Source organism: Lontra canadensis, unplaced genomic scaffold (assembly GCF_010015895.1).
Source record: "Lontra canadensis isolate GAN:19392208 unplaced genomic scaffold, GSC_riverotter_1.0 scaffold116, whole genome shotgun sequence".
In the NCBI taxonomy this organism is placed as follows: domain Eukaryota; kingdom Metazoa; phylum Chordata; class Mammalia; order Carnivora; family Mustelidae; genus Lontra; species Lontra canadensis.
In genome coordinates, this window is record NW_022631110.1 from 3,004,433 (window position 1) to 3,026,640 (window position 22,208).

General features: G+C 44.6%; 1 protein-coding gene across 6 annotated transcripts in view; it reads right to left on the minus strand.

Moving 5' to 3' along the window:
• The window catches only part of ADGRG2 (adhesion G protein-coupled receptor G2), a 132,291-nt gene that overhangs the window by 49,751 nt on the left and 60,332 nt on the right, over positions 1-22,208 (minus strand). For all 6 annotated transcript variants that reach the window (XM_032840803.1, XM_032840805.1, XM_032840808.1 and 3 more), the window contains one exon: positions 20,197-20,315. In XM_032840803.1, the coding sequence (XP_032696694.1) occupies positions 20,197-20,314 (118 nt within the window). In that variant the 5' untranslated portion in view covers position 20,315. The remainder of the gene's footprint in view (positions 1-20,196; positions 20,316-22,208) is intronic.

Genomic DNA, 22,208 nt, shown 5'->3' on the forward strand with positions numbered 1-22,208 from the left:
ACTTGTGATCTCTGTCAAATAAATAAATAAAATCTTTAAACAGTCTGTCAAGTTAACCAGAGCTTAATTTTTTAAATACTCTTGGGAGCACTAAGGGAAAATCACTTGTTCACACCTTGGTATGAATTACCTCCAGTTGGCTGAATTCTTCTGATCGTGTAGTAAAGACCTACCATACTGGGCCATGCTGAAAAGTACTGGGAAGAATCAACATTCAAGTATGGGCTCCTCTGAGAGTGACACTTACCAGTGTGGGCAGGGGAGGTGGAGTGGGCCGGGAATGTGGCACAGGCCGGGAAGAGCATGAGGGCACTGAGAAGAGTTCAGTAACAGGAAAGCGGGGTGGAGAGTGATGTCTGAGGCCAGCAGAGGCTTATACTGCTGCCTCTACAATTTTGCCCAGGGGCTGACCATAGCTGCCAATGGTTCCAGCCTCCTTCACTGCCAAATCCCCTGACCCGTAGGCAGAGCTGGCCTCTTCCATCTTGGAACTGTGAAGGGTTCCCAGCAACGATCTACACTGATGAAGGGAGGAAATCTGGCTAATAAAAGCCAGAGATTTTTAAACTGTTATTGTCCTTTTTTTTTCTTTTAGCATTTTTTTTTCTTCTAGGGGCCTGATTGCTTAGTGACTAACATTTTATTCACTTTTTTCTGTCTCTCATTACAATTCTCCACATCACGCCTTCTAGTCCAAAATAGAGACGCCCCCATAGGCCTTGCATTTTCCTGACTATCAGCCTGTTTCTCTTGGGCTCTCTCCTAACTCACTTCCCATTTGTTACAACCAAAGAGGTGGTCGTCATTTCCACTGAGTCATATACTTGAGCTCCATGCCATTCTTAGGAGACAAAACATTTCCATTGTTACAAGGATTCATAAACAAAGAAAAGAAAAACATTTAAATTTTTCAGATTTTCCTTTGGAAACTTACAAAGAGCACATTTTAAAGCATTATTCATTTATTAAGCTCTCATTTTAAGTCAATAAATAAGATTCTTGGGGGCGCCTGGGCGGCTCATCAGTCGAATGTCCCACTCTTGGTGTCTGCTCAGGTCATGATCCCAGGGTTGTGGGATCCAGTTGGGGCTCCACGCTCAGTGGGGAGTCTTCTTGAATTTCTCTCTCCCTTGCCCTCTTCACCTCCCCACCGTGCTCCCTCTCTCTAATAAATAAATCTTTTTTTAAATTAATAAATAAAATTATTATGATCTGTCTATAAAATTTACTCAGTATGACTCTAGTGATTTTTTTTTAAACCAAGTGCATATATTCCAATTATGATGTCCATGCATATGCTTACAATGAAAGCCAAAGACAGGAACTGGAATCTCAAGAAACCGAACCCCTCAGTAGTCTATTACCCTCCGTCACCTCCCTGGCACTTTCTTTCCTCAACCCCAATCCCATGAGGCCAAGTGTGGTCTATGCACTGCCAAGTGAACGCCTTATTGTCTTTGCCTCTCCAACTCCATATATCTCAGAACTCCTTTATCACCAGGCATCATTTCTATACCTTTTGAGTTCTCGAATTTGATGGTGTTACTGGTAACATCTGCCAAATAATTTAAGATGGAAATCTCAGTGCATTAGCTTCCTGTTGCTGCTGTAACATATTACCATGAGCTTAGTAGTTTAAGACAACACAAATGTGTGATGTTAGAGTTCCGTGTCAGGAGTCCAATATGGGTCTCACCAGATGAAAATCAAGGTATCAACAGGCTGCATTCCTTTCTGGAGGCTCTAGGAGGGACTGAGTCCTGCTTATCTGGGTCACTACAGAATTCAGTTCCTTGCAGTTGTAAGACCAAGGTAACTCATTTACTTGCTGGCTGGAAATTGAGAGCCATTCCCAGATTCTAGAAGCTACCCACATTTCTTTGATCATGCCTCATTCTTCCATCTTCAAAGAGAGCAACAGTGGAATGGGGTGGAAGGGGAGACTCCTTCACCTGGGGCATCCTTCTCACTCACTCCTCTGTCTTCTTCTTCCACTTTTAAGAACTCCCAGGATTAGATCCTACCCACCCAGGTAATCCATGATAATCTCACACTACTTAACTTCCATCACACCTGCAAAGTCCCTTTTGTTATATAAGGTAAGGTATTTGCAGATCCTAGGCATTAGGACAGGGACATCATTGAGGAGCCATTATTCTTCCTATCGTACTCAGAAACCCAACTGTTTTTTTAATTATTATTATAGAAAATATGCAGGGTACCTGGGTGGCACAGGTGGTCAGGCAACTGCCTTTGGCTCAGGTCATGATCCCAGAGTCCTGGAATCAAGTACTACATAGGGCTCCCAGCTCCACAGGGAGTCTGCTTCTCCCTCTGACCTTCTCCCCTCTCACGCTCTCTCTCACTGTCTCTTAAATAAATAAATAAAATTAAAAAAAAAAAAAAGAAAAGAAAAGAAACAAAATATGTAGGGCACCTGGGTGGCTCAGTCGTTAAGCATCTGCCATGATTCCAGGGTCCTGGGATGGAGCCCCACATTGGGCTCCCTGCTCAGAGGGAAGCCTGCTTCTCCCTCTCCCACTCCCCCTGCTTGTGTTCCCTCTCTTGCTGTCTCTCTCTCTCTCTGTCAAATAAATAAATAAAATCTTTTTTTTTAAAAAGAAAGTATGAGGTGCAAGAAACCACCCTCTATGGGGGGGAAAAATCCCCCAGGTGAAGGGCCTGGAAACCTAGAGTTCGTCTCAGCGGTAGAGCTGAGTGTATAAATCACACGCTCACTCTTGGATCCTTACCTGACTCCTCCCTCCCCGCCCCCAGTACTCTTTTCCCCATAACATGGGGCTATTGCAAAGGACTAAAGTGAGATGTTGTCCATGTGATAAGCAGTGGCTGGTGCTTCCTATGAGCCAGCCTTAATGCCTCAATATGCACTTATTATTTAATGAGCCTACAACTCCATGAGATACGTGAATTCATCACCATCAGTCCATTTGAGTGCTTGAGAAACAGTCTGGGCAAGGTGCCCTGGGCCCCTTCAGTAACTCACTGTACAGCTGACATTTGAACGCAGCCAGTCCAATTTCAGAGCCAACCCTGCATCTCTATTCTATCCTGCTTCCAAACACAAACTCTCTTGACCATAAATTAGTATATAAATGTAGGGCATTACTAATATTCCCTAATTGCTCTCTTATCTGTCCCTTCTTCCCATGGCTGTTGTCCCCTTCTAAGCCCAGGCCTTGATCACCTCATATGTGAGTGAAATATGAGAACTCCAGAGTCTTCTCATTGGAAAGGATCAAAGGTTCTTGACATTTACCTTCTTGCCCATTGCAGTAATCCATTCAACACATGCATACCACTGGCTCACGATTCCAGTTTAGCTGCCAGACAAGCTCTATCCCACTGGCCAGGCAAGTGGAAATCACACTAAATTTTTTGAAAGTTTGAATTACTTACCAACATTTAGAAATCAAGTGATTTCAAATGGAATTCCAAATTTTCACCTCTTCCAAATTGGGAGTTTTAGAAGATAACCTCCTTGGGTCAGCCCTCTGGCCCCTTAGAGCATGCTCTGGCCGCAAAAGTCAGTGGAGGTGGCTCTCTCCTTTTTATCTTAAGGTTTATTCCTTGACTACAGCACTCACTGCTACTTGTCGGACACACACTATGGGGCACTGTTATTTAACTTTTCTACTGTATATCTCATTTTCCCAGCTAGACGCTAAGCAGCTTGATGCTTTATTATCCTCTAGGAATCCGACAGTCCAGGGCCCTGAATCTGGTAGATGTTCAAAAATATTTTGGGACTGGGGCACCTGGGTGACTCAAGTCACTTAAGCATCTGCTGGAGTGAGGCTCTCTGCTCGGCAGGGAGTCTGCTTCTCCCTCTGACTCTCCCCGCTCTCAAGCTCTCGCTCTCTCAAATAAATAAAATCTTAAAAAAATATATTTTCAGACTGATGACATCATTAAGGAGTCTCCCTCAGTCAGGGATCAGTCTGGAACCCATGAGTGGTAGGTAGTACAAAAGCAGGAATTTAACATAAATAGTGCAAGGAGTCAGGACCCTGGGGGTACAAGTCACAGCAGAGGAAAGACAGGGAATGGATCTGAGAGCCATGAGGCAGAGTCTATGAAGGAAAGACTTCAAAGTATTTCTTGGACAATTATTATTCAGAATCTGAAGTTTGGAATAGTAATCATAATTACCAATCACAGCAGACAGATCTTACAAATGTGTGCTAAAATGGCCATTCAAATACATATCATGAACAACAGAAAAAATTCAATGACCCTGAGCTTTCACTGCCTACAACAATGACCTCAGTTACATACCCTTTATTGGCTTTTCTATTTCTTCTAATGCCTTCTTCCTGTTCCTTCACTCCTGATTCCTGAAATCACCTTCCCAGCAAACGACCTGCATGCAAGTCAGGTGAGGTCACGGCTGACCGTTTCTGATGTTTTCATTCTTCTGCCTACTCTTGGATGCCGTGGGGGCCCGTACAACTTAAAATAGGAGGCGGCTGCTTGTCTCAGACCTGTGACTACAGGAACACGAATGAAGATTTCCTTCCAACACACGTGCCCCAAGTTGAATGGGAAAGATTAAGGCTTAATCTCTGATTAGTGCATCTGAAACAGACAAAACCAGCCCCCTCCTTGCAGGAATATTCTAGACCCAGCTGAAATTTGTAATCTGGTGGCCTTCCTTCCCTGGATTGAATTACTATTCCATAGAGAAATGATTCAAAACTAGGCGCCACGCCTAGGCACTCCTATATGGGAACCCCAAACAAAACAATATTGTTTTGTTATTACATTGGCTCTTCAGGGCTTGGAACAACAGATACTCTTCCAAGAACTGTATTTTCAGATTTTACTACATAACCAACAAAATGAACGAAAACATTTCTCCTCTGGCACAGCCCGAAGTGTTTACTCGAGCTGTGACCATCTCACGTCACGCTGCGCAGGAAGGTCTCTGACATACGTTTTTATTAAACGATTAATAATGACATCATTAGAGAAGACTTCAGCTGCGAGCTGGTGCAACTTCCCCAAGGGCAACGAATCAGCAGTTCTTGGTGGGCCTTGGCCTTTAGTGAACGCTTCTGAGACGGACAGTACCCTTGCTTCTTCACGGAGTCTCCCCGCATTCCCATGGAACAGATGCCCTTCTAGCCAGACCTCATCTCTGACTCTGACTGTCCCCTCACTCAGCCGCAGGGTGCTCCCTGCTATTCTGCCAACACACGGGCCATATCCACACTTCGCACTTACTGTTCCCTCTGCCCGGAACACTTGTCCTCCCAGGAGCCCCCTGCTTTGTGCCCTGGTGCTTCCTTGGAATTGTGCCCATCAGCTTCGCTGAGAAGCTGATCCAGACCACTCGATTTAAAATCCCCACATTTTTCCCCGTTTGCCTGACCCTTCCAATCTCTTTCTCGTTCTATCTAACGAGTATGTACACATTTATGTATGCGTGTGTTTTTCTATTTGTGCACACTCACATAGGTGGCGCTAAGAGTGGGCATCTATCTCCTAATATTTTGTGCTCCAGACCCTTCACTTGCCTCATCGTAGTCCCAGGCCTGTGTAATTGGTTAAGACTTTTTTTCAGCCTCCGAAAGCCAATGTTCACTCCCCTGGGGGCAATACTGTCCCGGGAGAGAATGCATGTTCAACGCTTATCTCCACTTATTCCCAGGAGAGATGTGGCTTAAGGAAAACAACATTCGCTTGGCTGCCCTTCTCCTGATTCCCACTCCCGCCTAGGGTAATTCTACTGTGAGCAGTTGACATACTCTTTCGCGCCAAAGCAACTCTACTTTATGGGTTAGCAAGAGTTTCTTGTAGTTTTAAGTGCAGAAGTACCTGGAAATGCAGGGTGGGGGCGCTACTGGCTAGGGCACAGAGTTTTTTCTAGTCTCCTCTAAATTTTATTCTTTTTTTTATGACTTTGCTTATTTATTTGACGGGGGTGTGGGGTGTTGAAAGAGAGGACAAGCAAGGAAGCAGCAGAGGGAGAGGGAGAAGCAGACTCCCTGCTGAGCAGGGACCCCCCCCCCCCAACCCCCGACTCGAGACTCAATCCCAGGACCCTGAGATCACAACCCAAGCCAAAGGAAGATGCTTAGCCAACCAAGCCACCCAGGCGCCCCTAGTCTCCTTTAGATCACACCACTCTATGCCAGCTCACAATCGAGCAGTGATCCACTTAGCATCTTGGTTTACGTTCTCTGGGGGTACAGAGGCTAAAATAAGGACTTGGGTGCAAAACACCCTCCCCACTCTCCCCAGCCCCTACCACAGAACGATATGTATTGTTTTACACAGCTCTGAAATAAACACCGTGGCCGGAGAGGAGGCTGCTGCAGGAGACTGGCCAGGCAGGACGTGATGAGGACCTGAACTTGTGCTTGGGAAGCTGGCATGAAAAGAGGTTCAACAGACATTCTAAGGTAAGATGAGAGGATGGGGGGGTTCCCCTGGATGTCGGGGTGTGGGGGAAACAGGAGTCAACTCCAGCAGTCCATGTGACTTTGCCCTGAATCCCTCAGGTGTGGTAAGTAGGTCATGAACGAAAATAGACTGTGAAGCCCAGACAACCTAAGTCCAAAGACACCACTTGTTAATTCCGCACAACTTTTGTAATCTACCACTACGTAACTCTGGACAACATCATTAACCCACCTGCACTTCAGCTTCCCCTTTGGAAAACAGGGATGACAATAATCACAATAGGACATACTTCATCGGTATGTATGAGGAGAGCACACAGAAAACCCTGCTCATGTCTGTAATTAACAGGATTGTGCTCTCTGTTCCTCGTTTTCCTAGTGACCTTTCTAAAAATGGTTTCTCCCTTCTATTGAGCAAGAGCTCCGCTTCACTTTCTTTCCGTTTTCTACCCTTTCCTTCTGATTATCAAATACCCTTGGAATCTCTTTGGAAATATAAGGAAAGAAGCAGTCAAAGGGTTTCAGGAGATCAGGTGACTGTATCTTTGGTTTCTTAAGTTCTTTTTTAAGATTTTATTTATTTGACAGAGAGAAATCACAAGTAGGCAGAGAGGCAGGCAGAGAGAGGAGGAAGCAGGCTCCCCACTGAGCAGAGAGCCCGACGTGGGGCTCGATCCCAGGACCCCAATATCATGACTTGAGCCGAAGGCAGAGGCTTTAACCCACTGAGCCACCCAGGCGCCCCGGTTTCTTAAGTTCTTGCACAAAGTCTAGACCCCGCACAGTTTCAGGCCCAAAGTGAAGGGCACATCCAATCGTGATGTTATTAGAGTGCCCTCTAGTGGGATGCCCGGTCTCCCCAGGGGTCACTGACAGGCTTCTGAAAATTAACATTAGTTTCTTTTCTAATTATAACAATAATAATGTGGGTTTATGTGGAGAAAATTCTAAACCACAGAAAAGTGGAAAGAAAAACTTTTTAAAAATACTCATACTCGGGGCGCCTGGGTGGCTCAGTGGGTTAAGCCTCTGCCTTGGGCTCAGGTCATGGTCCCAGGGTCCTGGGATCAAGCCCCGCATCGGGCTCTCTGCTCAGCAGGGAGCCTGCTTCCTCCTCTCTCTGCCTGCCTCTCTGCCTAGTTGTGATCTCTCTCTCTCTCTCTGTGTCAAATAAATAAAATAAAATCTTAAAAAAAAAAACTCATACTCTTTCTACTCAAAGATAATGTTGGCTGGCTGTAAGGCTCTTCGGAATATCTTCGGGCCAGCTGCAGAACAGAAACAATTAAATAGAGCCTTGGGAGATGTTAGCATCATGTTTTACTTAGAACTATTAGCAGATACAAAATTGAGCTCGTTAGCGTTCCAGTATGTGCGGTATCTCCGTAATGGAGCATCATGAAGAGGCTAAGCTGCAATTCCCAGAATCCCCTTTTCTGTAGGTTTCTGGAGAGCATAGTTCATGAGAGCGCTTCCTGTGGGACACGTGGACAGGAGCGGAGCAGCAGGTGCCTCCCTGCATCCGTGTGAGGGCACTGCCAGCCTGCAACTGCTCCAGCCGCCCCCCGCCCCCCACATCTGCTTCAGCTTCTTCAACTCCCGGGTGGGGTGGACATTTAATTTTGTGCTAAGGGCCCAGCTTCTGCGGGACAACCATACCACCAAGGTCACAGGTAACAAGAACGGACGTGAGTTTCAGTCTGTTTCATGACTACAACTCACGCCCATGGGTTCCAACCTGTTCCCGTTGTCACCCTTCTTCTTGCCTCCCTCCTGCCCACCCATCATGCATGGCAAGTTCTGGCACCAGATGTGAAGACAACAGCTTTACAGAGGCCGCTCAGCCAGCTCCCGTGGTCGTATAAGGTCAAATCCCTGTGACAAATTCCTTAGAGAGAGAGTGTGTGTGTGTGTGTCCCTCCCTAGTGACTCTCCTCCTGTGACTGAACCTTGACTTACTCCATATAAAGGAGAAAAATTCCGAAGCAATTAGAACAAATGGTCTAAGCTACACTGTTCACTACCACAGCCACTAGCCACACGTGGTTACTTCAATTTACGTTAATTCAAGTTAAATAAAATTAAAATCCAGTTCCTCAGTCATGTTTCAAGCGCTCAACAGCCCCATGGCGTTGGTGGCTACTGTATAGGGCAGCACAGATACAGAACCCTGCCATTGCTGGAAAAATCTCCATCACTGTGTTGGTCTCTAGGGATACTGGCTGGTATTCACAGAGTTCCCACATGGTGTCAGATGCATTACAGGCATCTCCGCAGGCATCACCTCCTTTAATCTGCGAGTCATTCTTTTTTTTTTTTTTTAAGATTTTATTTATTTATTTGACAGAGAGAGATCGAAAGTAGGCAGAGTGGCAGGCAGAGGAACAGAGAGGGGGAAGCAGGCTCCCTGCTGAGCAGAGAGCCCGATGCAGGGCTCGATCCCAGGACCCTGAGATCATGACCTGAGCCAAAGGCAGAGGCTTAACCCACTGAGCCATGCAGATGCCCCATCTGTGAGACATTCTTGAGAGATACTGCTACTTTACAGATAAGGAGATTGAACCACAGTGAGTAAATACCGTGTTAGAGTCAGAGTTAATAAATGGTACAGCTAAGATCTGACCCCAGAAAATCCAGAAACTGTAGTTTTCACCATATGCCAACTGTGAAAGTCCCAGTGGCCCAGGTTGGAGCAAAGGAAGTGGATGGCTCTGGTGGGCCTCCTGCACTCAAAGTACTCTCTCGTGATTGGATGAGGAGCCTCTCAGTAGCGACCATCACAGCCTCCCCCAGCTCGGACCTGGGTTCTTAAATGATCTCAAGAAAGAAGGGGCACCTGGGTGGTTCAGTCGGTTAAGCGTCTGCCATCAACTCAGGTCACGATCTCAGGGTCCTGGATCAAGCCCCACATCGGGCTCCCTGCTCAGTGGGGAGTCTGCTTCTCCCTCTCTGTTCCTCTGCCTGCCACTCTGCCTACTTTCGACCTCTCATTCTTCCTCTGTGCTTTTCCCCTCTCTCTCTCAAATAAATAAAATACTAAAAAAAAAAGAAATTATGAAAGAAGAGATGCCTACCCCACTCCACCACACCTTCCAATGGCAGAACGAGATGTACCAACAACCCTGGCGAGCAGGGTCACAGATGTATTAGTTAAGGTAAGGCAGACTGCTGCAATAATTAAATTCTAAAATCTCAGGGGCTCAAAAAAAATAGTAGTTTCTTTTCCATGTGTAAAGTCCAATCGGCCACCTAGAGTAGAGAGAAGGGTAGGGCAGAGAGAGGGGTATCTACTCCATGCAGTCATTGAGGGGCCCAGGAAGACAGAGGCACTGCTATGTTCAACATGAAAATTCCAAGTCTGCTCTGGACAGCAATATCCAGCCGGCAAACAGGGGAAGGGAGAGTGAGGGAAATCGGGTGGGAGAGTTTTATGGCTAAGCCTGGAAGTGGCAAACACTGTTTCCGCCGACACCTATTAACCAGAACTCATGGCAAGGGAGGCTGGGTGATGGGAGTCTAGCTGTGTGGTAACGAAGAAAAAAAATTAAAGTTTGGTGAGCTGCCAGCCAGTCTCTGCCACATCGATTTAATTTGAGTGCTGTGGAGTAATTAATATCCATTAAACTAATGATGGGACAAAATTAATGCTAAAATTACTCTCCCCAACCACTATTTCCTTTTCCTTTGCCATGATATTGACAAGTCAAAAGTCAAGGAATCAAGAGGAATTGGAAGAGGAGGGGTCCCTGCCGCTTTGCAGCTAAATCAATGAATTCCCTTCTTCATGCCTCGCCTCCCTAGTTTTGCTCCCAGCGAACCTCCATATCATGATTTTTTTCATCACACTCAAGAGTAGGACTCCCATATGACAAATCATCTCTGTAAACAGCCACATACTAGTAAAAGCCACCAACAAAGGCTGGAAGTACGGATATTCCTGTTGTAGCCTAAGTTAGAAAAGCTGCATTTTGGGGGCACCTGGGTAGCTTAGTTGGTGGAGCATGCAACTCTTGATCTCCAGATTGTGAGTTCAAGCCCCATGTTGGGCAGAGAGATTACTTAAGGACATTTTTTTAAAAATCAAAGAAAAAAAAAAGTTGTATTTTTGAGTTGCCTCTATTTTGAGGCTGTGTAAACCTTACCCTTTGCTGTAGCACTCCCGGATAGAAATCTCTCAGCAGGGCTTTTGGCCTGTGTACATTAATGGCTCGTGTTCTAATGTCCTCACCATGTATTTTCTGTGGCTTGTCATGAGCTTTGAAAGACTGATTTGGCGGTAATCTCCATATGAATAAAGTGCTCACGTCCCTTTATTTCCAATGGATGAATGAGCATGCCTCCTTAACCAAGCTTTAAATGTGATTAAGAGACGGGGCTCCTGGGACACCTGGGTGGCTCAGTTGTTAAGCATCTGCCTTTGGCTCAGGGCACGATCTCACGTGCATGGGATCGAGTCCAGCATCGGGCAAATCCTTTCTCAACAGGAAGCCTGCTTCTCCCTCTCTGTCTGCCTGCCACTCCCCCTCCTTGTGCTCACTTGCTCTGTGTCAAATAAATAAATAAATAAAATCTTAAAAAGAAGAGAGAGGCAGAGAGAGACTGGGCTCTTGAGGGAGACTTAATTGCGTTCAAATCCTGGCTCTGCCTTAAGTAAGTTTTTAACGTTTCCCTGCTTGTATTTGTGCATCGGTAAAATGGGGGTGATTACTTTGCATAAAGTTATACTTATAAAGTATTTTATCATAGTTCAGCAATAAATCGTAATTGTTACTAATACAGATTTTATGATTCTGTGCTCTTGGATAAAGTTCACTTTTATGTAATAATCTAGTTGGTTTTTTTTCCCCCCTTAATGCAAACAATAGATCAATAACTCACAGAGGGGAACTTAAAAAATCATGAAGCTGGGCTGAGCCTCCAACTCTTGATTTGGGCTCAGGTCATGATCTCAGGGTCACGGGATGGAACACAGGGTCGGGCTCTGTGCTCAGCACAGTCTGCTTCTCCTTCTTCTTCTGCCCCTCCCCAACCCTGGCTCTCTTTCTCAAATAAATAAACAAAATCTTTTTTAAAAAATCGTGAAGCTGGTTTTTGTCCAAAATTTGCACATATGTGATTTTCACCTAACCATAAAACATTCTTCTCTATTCACTAATGCTTAATTAGCGGGACTATCTATTACAACACTGTCAACTTTCCATAGCTTAGGACCATAGGAAGGCATCTTCTAGAAAGATCATGGGGTTCCATCTCTGCATTTCATGTCAGGAAACAGAAGTTCATAGAAACCCATCTCAGAGGTGAAGGAGACTTGAAGAACGACCTAGTACAATTTTGTAAATCTAGAAACCGGGCCTAGGTAGTCACTTGGACTATATAAAATTATTTCAAAAACTGTTTACTTATCCACGATAGGCCACATGAGAAAAACAGAGTGTGATTTTTTCAAAAATTATATCCATATTGCTTGTCTACTGCTGATCACAAAAACTGGATACAATTATATATGTCTTTGCTAAACACAAAAATGGGGAAAATTTTTTTTTCTTGTATTTATTTGTCAGAGAGAGAGAGAGAGAGAGAGAGAGTGAGAACTAGCAGGGGGAGTGGCAGGCAGAGGGAGAAGCAAGTCCCCCTACCCCAGAGCAGGGAGCCCGATGCAGGACTCGATCCCAGGATCCTGGAATCCTGACCCGAGCTGAAGGCACCTCCTGAACTGAGCCACCCAGGCAACCCAAAAATTTCTTTCTTAAATAAATCATTTGAAAGATAGTATCTTTTAGGAGTTGGGAGTTCATTGGAAGAAAAGAATTACAAAATATATCATGGAAATATTTTGGAATATTTGGAATATGGAAAAGACTAGAAACCAAACTAGTCCATCCCCGGCGGGCTGTGAGGAAGCAAGCTCAGAAACATGAAGGGATTTGCCCAAAGTTTATTCATTTGTTACAATTATTTTTAATGATTTATTCATTTTATTTGAGAGAGAAAGCATGAGCAGCAGACTACATGCAGAGCGTGGAGCACAATGCAGGGCTTGACCTCAAGACCCTGAGATTACGACCTAAGCAGAAATGAGGAGTCCGACACCTAACTGACTGTGCCACCCAGGCACCACCATTTGTTACAACTTTTTAAGGCCTACTGTGTATGCCAGGGACTGGGGTTACAGCAGAGAATAACACAAAGCCCCTGGCCTCAAACAGAGTTTACATTCTAGTGATGTTATGCAACCCGCTTGAAAGTTTTAAAATTCTATAACTGAAAATTTTTTGCTAATTCAAATACATCCTCTCCTGTCTGCCCACTAAAACCCAGAATGTTAGACTTTACTGTGGATCCAAATCAGTGTAATAACAAGTCATGTATTATATTAGGAGAAAGACTATATAGGTGTAATACAACACAGTATAAGAAGAGCCATGTGCTCAGTTCTTACTCATTCAATTAGTGAGATAATTATAAGCAATTCTAATTTATTCACCAAAGCAAGACTATTGCTGATTTCATATTTTCCACTTCCCTCTTCTTTAACAAAATTTTACACTATTATGAATACTACAACAACAAGAGAGAAACTTCTCCTTTCAGCTTTGTGTACTCCTAAAAGAAAATAACACAACTGCCACAGACGTCACCGTAAAAGCATCTGCGATTTATACTGATGCTTTTTTACAGCACTGTGATCTTATGAACACAAGACTTCTTGCCAAGATCAATGTGTTTCTTATGACTTCCTTGAGTAAGAATACACCTGCATCAAGGTACATTTCAACAGCGTGGTTTGTTTGTTTTTTTAATATTTTATTTATTTATTTGACAGAGACACGGAAAGAGAGAGAACACAAGCAGGGGAAGTGGGGGAGGGAGGAGGCTTCCCGCTGAGCAGGACCCTGGGATGGTGACCTGAGCTGAAGACAGATGCTTAACCCACTGAGCCACCCAGGCGCCCACAACAGCATGTTCTCTTGGACTATCAACTTACTCCCTAATAGACTAAATCAGTGAAGCTACTGCTTCTCAGCCACTGCTGTTTTTCATGCTCAGTCCTATGAGCTGTTGCTACTGGATCCTAACAAGAAGCCCTGGACTTTTCCATGAAGGGCAAGGCAAGGATAGCACCAGTGACCTGTTGATTGACCAGTTAGCAAAAGCCACTTCTGGAACTTTTATCAATTTAGCAAACAAAGAGATTCACTGGCTTCTCTGTAACTTGAAGAGCCTCTGAAATCACATTATGTTTAAAAAAAAAAAGTGGTTTAAAAAAGTATTTTCAATTGTTTCCAATTTCACATTAAGAATTTTGAATAGGAGGGGCGCCTAGATGGCTCAGCTGGTTAAGCGTCCAACGAGTTCAGCTCGGGTCAGGATCTCGGGGTCCTGGGACAGAGCCCCGCATCGGGCTCTGCGCTCAGCAGGGAGTCTGCTAGAGGATCTCTCTCCTTCTCTCTCTCTCTCTCCCTGCCCCCAAAATAAATAAAGAATTTTTTAAAAAAAATTTTGAATAGGAGAGCAGTCGTAAAATGGAATGGCAAAGAAGAGTGGTTCTCACTTTGAAGAAGACCCCAAGGACCTCTGGTCACCCATGATAATGAATTAGGAATCCGAAGACTCTCCCTGCTGGGTAATTGAACTCACAGAATGTGAGTGTGTGAAGGAATCCTAATAGGCGATCAGCTGAGCCCCTTCATCATATGGAGGAGAGGAAGCCATTCTTTAAAGGTAATCTAGCCAACCGACAGCCACTTCATTGAGGTCTATGCAAAATGTTAGAGGAGTAACGGATGTTGTATAAGAAATCACTGGGTCCAGATGAGGGTATTGCTGGTGATGTAAGTCAGCTGAAGGCAGAGGCCTGCATTTTAGAGTATCTCTAGGCTTTACACTAGAGTCAAAAATCAAAGCGAGTCAAACAACCAGTTTACTGAGCACTTACTATATGCTGGGCTATGGAGGATACAGAGAGGAAAGGGTTGTCCCCCTTACCCTCAAGGACCTGACTAGGTATTTCTTCATACCTGAAAAGATAAAACCAGGAGGAGGAGCGGAATTCAGGTTATAATGATCACCTTCAACAATCCCTAGCAGAGTGCCCTAACACATCTTAATATGTATTCGTTTTACAGTTAGTTTAAAATTTATAAATAGAATTTAGATGTACAAATAATAGCAACAATAAACAAACACATTAAAAAGAAACTACCTGAGCTTCCACGTTATTTTGCAGCCTCCACTCCAGAGGTACAGGAAAGGGATCCCTAGACCCAATGATTTAAGGTGGCTCTTTCATTTGCTCTGAAATGATCTCCAGCTAAATCAATGTCTTTTGGATAAATGCACCATCTCTGTTTTGCCTCATCTTCCATTTGGTAGTCAAGATGGCTTCCAGGTTGAGAATGGGGCGCTAGTTTCCTTCTGGCAGCAGGGAGAAGGGGTCCAGCTCTGTGAGCCCACCCTGTGTTGAACACTGGGTTCTCAATGGCCTCTCCAGAGATCTCCCTCCCCCTGTGGGGTTCCTGAGCATCCAGCTGGCATCCACCACTGAAGACTGTGCCCACTGGCCCCCATGGTCTATGCTCTCAGTAGCTCTCCCTGGCCTGGGGGGTCCCTCTCTTGCTGACCCAGGTCTCCTCAGGTCTCACCTCTGAGTGTCTGTCACATCCTTCATCAGACCCCTAGTCTAAATTGTCCACACCATCGCTTTTGCAGCCATGTCCCTGCTCCTGGCTCACAACACAGTCACCCACAAGGAACATGAGGGCCACTTAGAATCCATCCCCTGCCCACAAGAGACAAGAAAGACTTGAAAAAGACACAATCTCCAGTCTTCTCTCTGCCTAGACACACTATGCCACCATCTTTCATCTGTACCATGGCCTCCCTGTTGATGTACAGGCTGCTATGAGTTCTGACCAGGAGTTCTAAGCACTAAGTGGGACACAATGTCCTCTGCTTTCAGTTTCCTCCTCCACCTACTCAGAGCCTCTACCATTCCCCGTCAGAACTTTGATCTGTCAGGGAAAGAGTCAGGGTCTACTAGCAGTGAACTAATGCCTGTCTGGGGGTAGCAGGAATTGGGGAGGCTGTAAGACTGGCTGAGCATCAGGTCAATGTCATGGTATTCATAATTTCATTTGCACAGACAGAAAGTTGAGAGAGAAGGAGTGCACAAGTGGTTTGGTACTGGAGGACAAAGTCAAACAAGACAGGTTCCCTGCCTTTCAGGAGAGTTACGGTCTACCCTCCTACAGCTTTACCATGAGCTGTACAAGGAGGAACAAAGACTTGGATGGACAAAGCATGAGAGTGTAAGAGGAAACAAGAGAGTGAGGCCTTGGGAGACAGGAATTATAGAGGAGTCTATCACTGGAAATGCCTGCGGCACAGAAAGATCTAGGTCCAGACCAGAGAGAAGGTTGGGGGATTATAGCTCATGAGCTCACCAAACTGGCTCAAATGTGTAATTGTTTCCAAATGGGGAAGACAGACAACTCTACAAGGATGAAATTATAACCATCTTCCACTATTGTGTCATCTCACCCTCTGGAAAACAGTTGTACCTAAAAGAAGACCTCCTTCAAAGCCAAAAAAAAAAAAAAAAAAAGTAAAGAAAAAAGGCATTGGCATGGGCCAGGAGATCTAGAGGTTAGAGAGAAGTATAGTCACCTACCAAAGCTCATGTGGGCTTCTGGTAGACCAAGAATGATTCCCTCACGCATTGCCAAATTACACAACTGAAAGTATTAAGGTCTAAGAGTTCTCTCTGTTGGCCAGTGGCCTAACAAGAGAGTGTCAGACCTACGTCTCCTTACTGTCAAGAGCTACTGAGTCATCTCTCAGGCTTCCAGGGTAAAGCTACTGTGTTTGCAGTCCAGATCCCCCAGAGTCTGGGGGAATGGCTGCTCTCTAGCAGCACAGCCCGACTCCTTCTCTATCTTCTCCCCTCGCCTCAGTGACCTGTTCATTCAGTCTTCAGATACCTACCAGGCAGCCTGGTCGAGTATGAACAAAACAAGCTATGTGCTGAAGGGAATCCTCTGAGCTGTGAGACTCTGCACAAATGACTTAATCTCTTTGACCCTCCATTTCTTCATCTGTAAACTGAGACTAAAATTATCTATCATGATGAGTTTTTGTGAGGATTAAATGAGATGCTATACAGCAAGCACTTAGCAGGGCGTGGCCCAGAGCAAGTTCCCTGTCCTCATTACGTTTCCACCCATTCGTTTCCCATCCGCCTCACAAACCCTCCTTCTGCCTTCTCACCTGGCACTGACAATGTGCTGAAAGGACTTGTGATGCAAAGGAAATGCCTAACGCTGTAACAGAAGGGTTCAGGAATAAAAAGACATGGATAAAGAGAAAAAGGAGCTCCGGGGAGAGAGATTTCTTTCTTCTGAAGAGATCAGGGCAGGTTTTATAGAGGTAGTAATATTGGGCTGGACCTTGGACAGTTCATACGGTTGCAAGTGGGGAGACCCCAGAAAGCAGAGGGAGGGAGTAGGGAAGTAAGATAGGGAAGTGAGTAAAGCCAATAATGGGTACATTGATGAGTGGATTACTACCGGGGGGCAACTGGGGCACAACCCAACTATCTACTAGGTGTGTAGAACACAGCCCACCAAGGGACAAGGAAGCTGGCATAGGTCAACACCGACTCTCATCCCTCACTCTTTTGGAGTGTTAACTCCCTGGCACTTCTGGCTTGTTCCAAGGACAGGCCATGCTCGGTCGTCTAGGCACAGATCATCTGCAATCAGAGGGACATGGGAGCCATCAGCACGCAGGCACTTTCCTGTTTACCTGCCCCATTTTCATCGCTCTTAAATATATTTTTCACAAAGACGTATTTCTCCCGAGCTGCTTTCATTTTGATGACTTTTTTCCCCTTATGTTTCACTTTCCTTCCTCAGCAACCCCCGCAGTGGAAAAGGCACTGGAACGTGAGACTGAAGATCTAGTATCTAGTCTGACTCCACCACTTCCCAACCCATCATGCCCCTGGAGACATTTAGTCATCAGTAGAGTGGGGACATTTGATTTCTGCTCTGCTGATCCCACAGTGATATTTTCATGCCCCAAGAAGATGACGTGCGAGCACAGTTGACAGTAACATCACAGAACCACAGCAGACTCTATACCCCGTGATAGTTATCTAGAGAAGTTTTCTCTCCCTACTTCTGCCTTCTGCCCATTGTGGTCTTTGAAGACTCACACTGTGGGCAGTGGTCTTCAAAGTGTAGTCTCTGGGTCTGTCACAACAATAGCACCTGGGATCTTCTTAGAAATGTCCATTCTCAGGTCCAGCCCTATACCTAATGAAGCCTCTCGGGGAGGGACCCAGAAATCTGTGTTTTAACAAGCCCTCCAGGGGATTCTTATATTTTGAGAACTGAGGTTTTCAGAGTTTGAGAACTCTGGTTTGCGGGTTATGACCACAAAATTCGGAGCTGGCTACAAATTCCAGTCAGCCACTTCCTTGAACAACTTACTTATCTCTCGGAGACTCAGTTTCTTGACCTGGGAAATGAGGCTAACTTTAGGACCTCTCCTTCACAGATGTGGTTGAGAAACTGAAGAGAGTGACTATGTGTAAAGCAGGAAGGACCCGGCCCATCATAAGCAGTCAGGACACGTTTGACTCTTACCACTTCTTTTTGTAAAGTATTGTGGCTTCTTGACAGGCCCCGGTGCCTGCTTTTTGAAGGACTGCCAATCGGGTTTTAACCTGTTGGGAAGTTTTCCATTTAGTTCGTGTGTGTCTGTTTTGTTTACATGTCATTGTTGGCTGTAAGTAGGTATTTGCTTTATCCAAAGATTCCTTGATCCTGCCACTCTCCTCCAAGTAAGAAAGGCATTTCTCTGTGTGTCCTTGATAATTCTTCTTAAATAACATTCCTGGTGAGGATTCTTACCCTTTGGATAGCACTGTATTTTTTTTTTGGCAGTTGTACCTACAGATTTTGCTGCCAGGATAACTGGCCTTTTTGCTGCCTTCCTTAGGTAACTTTTCTCTTTATTTCATTCTAAAGATCCTCTCTTGTGAAAACCATGCTGCTTCATTTGGCTGATTCTCTACCTCCCTTAACGTTTCCATGCAGAAGTACCTTCAATGGATGCTTTTATGAACAAATAAACACCAGAAATAGACCCTCACATATGTGGTTAATTGATTTCTGACAAAGGTGCCAAGACGACTCAATGGGGAAAGGACAGTCTTTTCAACAAATAACACTGTGAAAAGTGGAAGTCCACACGTAAAAGAATGATGCTGGGCCCTTACCTCACACCATATACAAAAATGAACTCAAAATGCATCAAAGCACCTGACCACAAGAGCTAAAACTCTACAACTCTTTGAAGAAAATGTGGGAGAAGTCTTCATGACATCAGATTTGGCAGTGGTTTCTTGGATAAGACAGGAAAAGCACAGGCAAAAAAGTAAAAACAGATAAATTGGACTTCTTCAAACATAAAAACTTGGGTGCGTCAAAGCGCACTATTAAGATAGTGAAAAGACAACATAAAATTGGAGAAAATATTTGCAAATCACATTAACTGGTAAAGGATTTAATATATCCAGAATATATAAAGAACTCTTAAACTCAACAACAACAACAAAAACACCCAAACAACCCAATTCAAAAATAGGCCAAAGGTTTGAGTAGACACATCTCTAAAAAAAAGACAAACATGTCCAATAAGTCCATGAAAGATGCTCCACAACACTAATCATTAAGGAAATGTAAATCAAAACCACTACGAGGTACCAATTCACACCCATTATCAAAACAACAGAAAATAAGAAGTCTTGGTGACGGGCGCCTGGGTGGCTCAGTGGGTTAAAGCCTCTGCCTTCAACTCAGGTCATGATCCCAGGATCTTGGAATGGAGTCCCGCATTGGGCTCTCTGCTCAGCAGGAAGCCTGCTTCCCCCTCTCTCTGCCTGCCTCTCTGCCTACTTGTGATCTATGTTTGTCAAATAAATAAATAAAATCTTTAAAAAAAAAAAAGAAGAAGAAGAAGAAGTCTTGGTGAGAAACTGGAATCCTTGTGCCCTGCTGGTAGGATGTAAAATGGTGCTGCCACTGTGGGAAACAGTGTGGCAGATCCTCAAGCAGTTAACCACAGAGTCACCATGTGATCTAGCAATTCCACTCCCAGGCATATGTGCCCAAAAGAACTGAAAGCGCGGACTTGAACTTGTACACCAATATCCACAGCAGCATTATTTACAATAGCCAAAAGGTGGAAATACCTCACACGTCTATCAACACTGAATGGATAAACAATGTGGTCTATACACGCCATGGAGTATTATTCAGCCTGAAAAAGGAATGAAATGCTGATACATACTATAACATGGATGAACCCTGAAAACATGCTAAGTGAAAGAAGCCAGACACAAAAGGACAAATACTGTATGATTCCACTTATATGAGGTACCTGGAATGGCAAATTCATAAAGACAGAAAGCAGAGAGTATACCACGGACTAGGGGGAAGAGGGAATGGGGAGCTACTGTTTAACATGTACAGAGTTTCTATTTGAGATGATGAAATATCCTAGAAATGGATAGTGGTGATAGTTGTACATAATTGGGGATATATTTAATGCCAGCAGTTCAATGGTTAAAATGGTAAGTTTTGTGTTATGTTTATTTCACAGTGTTTAAAAAAAAAATCCTAAATAAACACATGTACACAGAGATAAAACAGGGGAAAGAATGAAAAAAACAAGACAAGACAAAACACAGGCACCTTACCTTCCAAGGATGTAACCAGGACAACATGAAGAAAAATGATGATAAGAAGTATCTTGAACAGCGGCAAAACTTCTTCAGGTCTGCCAACATGGCCACACTGTCTGCCAGAGAAAAACATCCTGGAATAAAATAAGGCGAAAACATATCATCATGGCACGCCATAATCACAACACAGCAAAACCCAAGAGGTCAGTCACTTTACCAAGGCAACCTGCACTCCTGCTTCCTTTAAATTACTCTGGTTCCAGAGAATTGGCAATGCCAGATGGGACACGGGTGTTTACTAAAAGCAAAACCTCTGTTTATTATGGGAGGACCACCCAGTAGGGTATCATATTACATTGAAAATTATTTTTTAAAAAAACAGAAACAAACTCACAAATACAAAGAACGAATTAGCGGTTGCGAAAGGAGGAGACAGGAAAAACAGGTGGCCGGGATTAAGAGGTACAAACTTCCAGTTACAAAACAAGTAAGTCACAGGGATGAAAAGTACAGCATCAAAAATACAGTCAGTAATATTGCATTAAATTCATATGACATCTGATGGCAGCTATGCTTATCGTGGTGAGCATTTCGTAACATACAGAATTGTCAAATTGCTTTGTTGTATGCCTGAAACTAATGTAATACTGTATGTCAACTATACTTCACTTAAAATTAAATTTTTTTAAAAAGATAAGCAAGGGGGTGCCTAGGTGGCTCAGTGGTTTGGGCCTCTGACTTCGGCCCGGGTCATGATCTCAGGGTCCTGGGATCGAGCCCCGCATCGGGCTTTCTGCTCGGCGGGGAGCCGGCTCCCCCCCGCCACTCTACCTGTCTCTGCCTACTTGTGATCTCTCTCTCTCTCTCTCTCTCTCTCTCTCTCTCGCTGTCAAATAAATAAATAAATAAATTTTTAAATAAATAAATAAATAATTTTTAAATAAATAAATAAATAAAAATAAATAAAAAGATAAGCAAGGTGGTCCCTGTGAATTTACGGAAAACATCAATACATGCAAAATATCAAGAGAAGAAATGAAAAATGTGAACGCTGCACATATAATTATTACCACTATATAAAGCCTGGTTCAAAACTATACTAAGAACCAGAAGGCGTCAGAGAATCCCATAAATCATTCTACTCCTGTTTCTGTCTTATTCTGCAGAAGAATTTCCTCTTTATCACACACAAATCCATTATCATTGCTTGATCTTGAGTGGTCAGGACAACAGAGTCAACATTTTTTAAAAAGCAAAGTTCGCATCAAAACTGAATTTCAAAGCCCCATTCGCCATTCATGGATTCATTCATTCAACAAATATTTCTTGAGAGGCAATAAAAAAAAATGAGGAGGGAGCCCGGCACCCAGAGAGAATGGCAAATCCTGAAGCTGTGTCTGTTCCTCTCATGGTGGAGGAACTGGCCAACAGAACCCCATGACAGCCAGTCAGCACCAGCAGCAGTGGCTGGCACGGGATGCCAAGGGAGGACAAGCCAGCCAGGAAATCACAATCAGCCCACGGGCGCAGGCACAAGCATGGGGAAGGGAGATCCCACGAAGCAGGCTCCCCCTGCACAGCCCCAGGGCGAGCGGCCAAGGCAGACCAGACTGTATGTTTTCAGCTGGCAGAACTCCTGACCACAGAGCACCCACGAACCCAGCCATCACTGTGGCTTCTGCCAGCCTCAGAACGATCAAGTGCGCATGCCCAGTGGCAAAGACTAGCGAGCAGGCGCTGCCAGGTTCTGGCTCTGCCGTGCAATGTCTGAGTGACTTGGGACAAGTTCTTTCCAATGGCCAGGATTCCGCATCTAGCAAACCGTGACAACAGCACCAACCAGAGGGTGTGGCTGTGGTGAGAGAGCCCTGTGAAGCCACTGTGAACGCTAGCTGTACTCTTCCTTCCTTCGGTAGACAGACAGTCTTTTGCACCCAGCACGTGCAGGGTAGAACAGAGCAGGGACTATGGGGACAAGGGCACAGGAAGATGGGGATAAAACACAATTTCTCAGCCTCAAGGAAAAA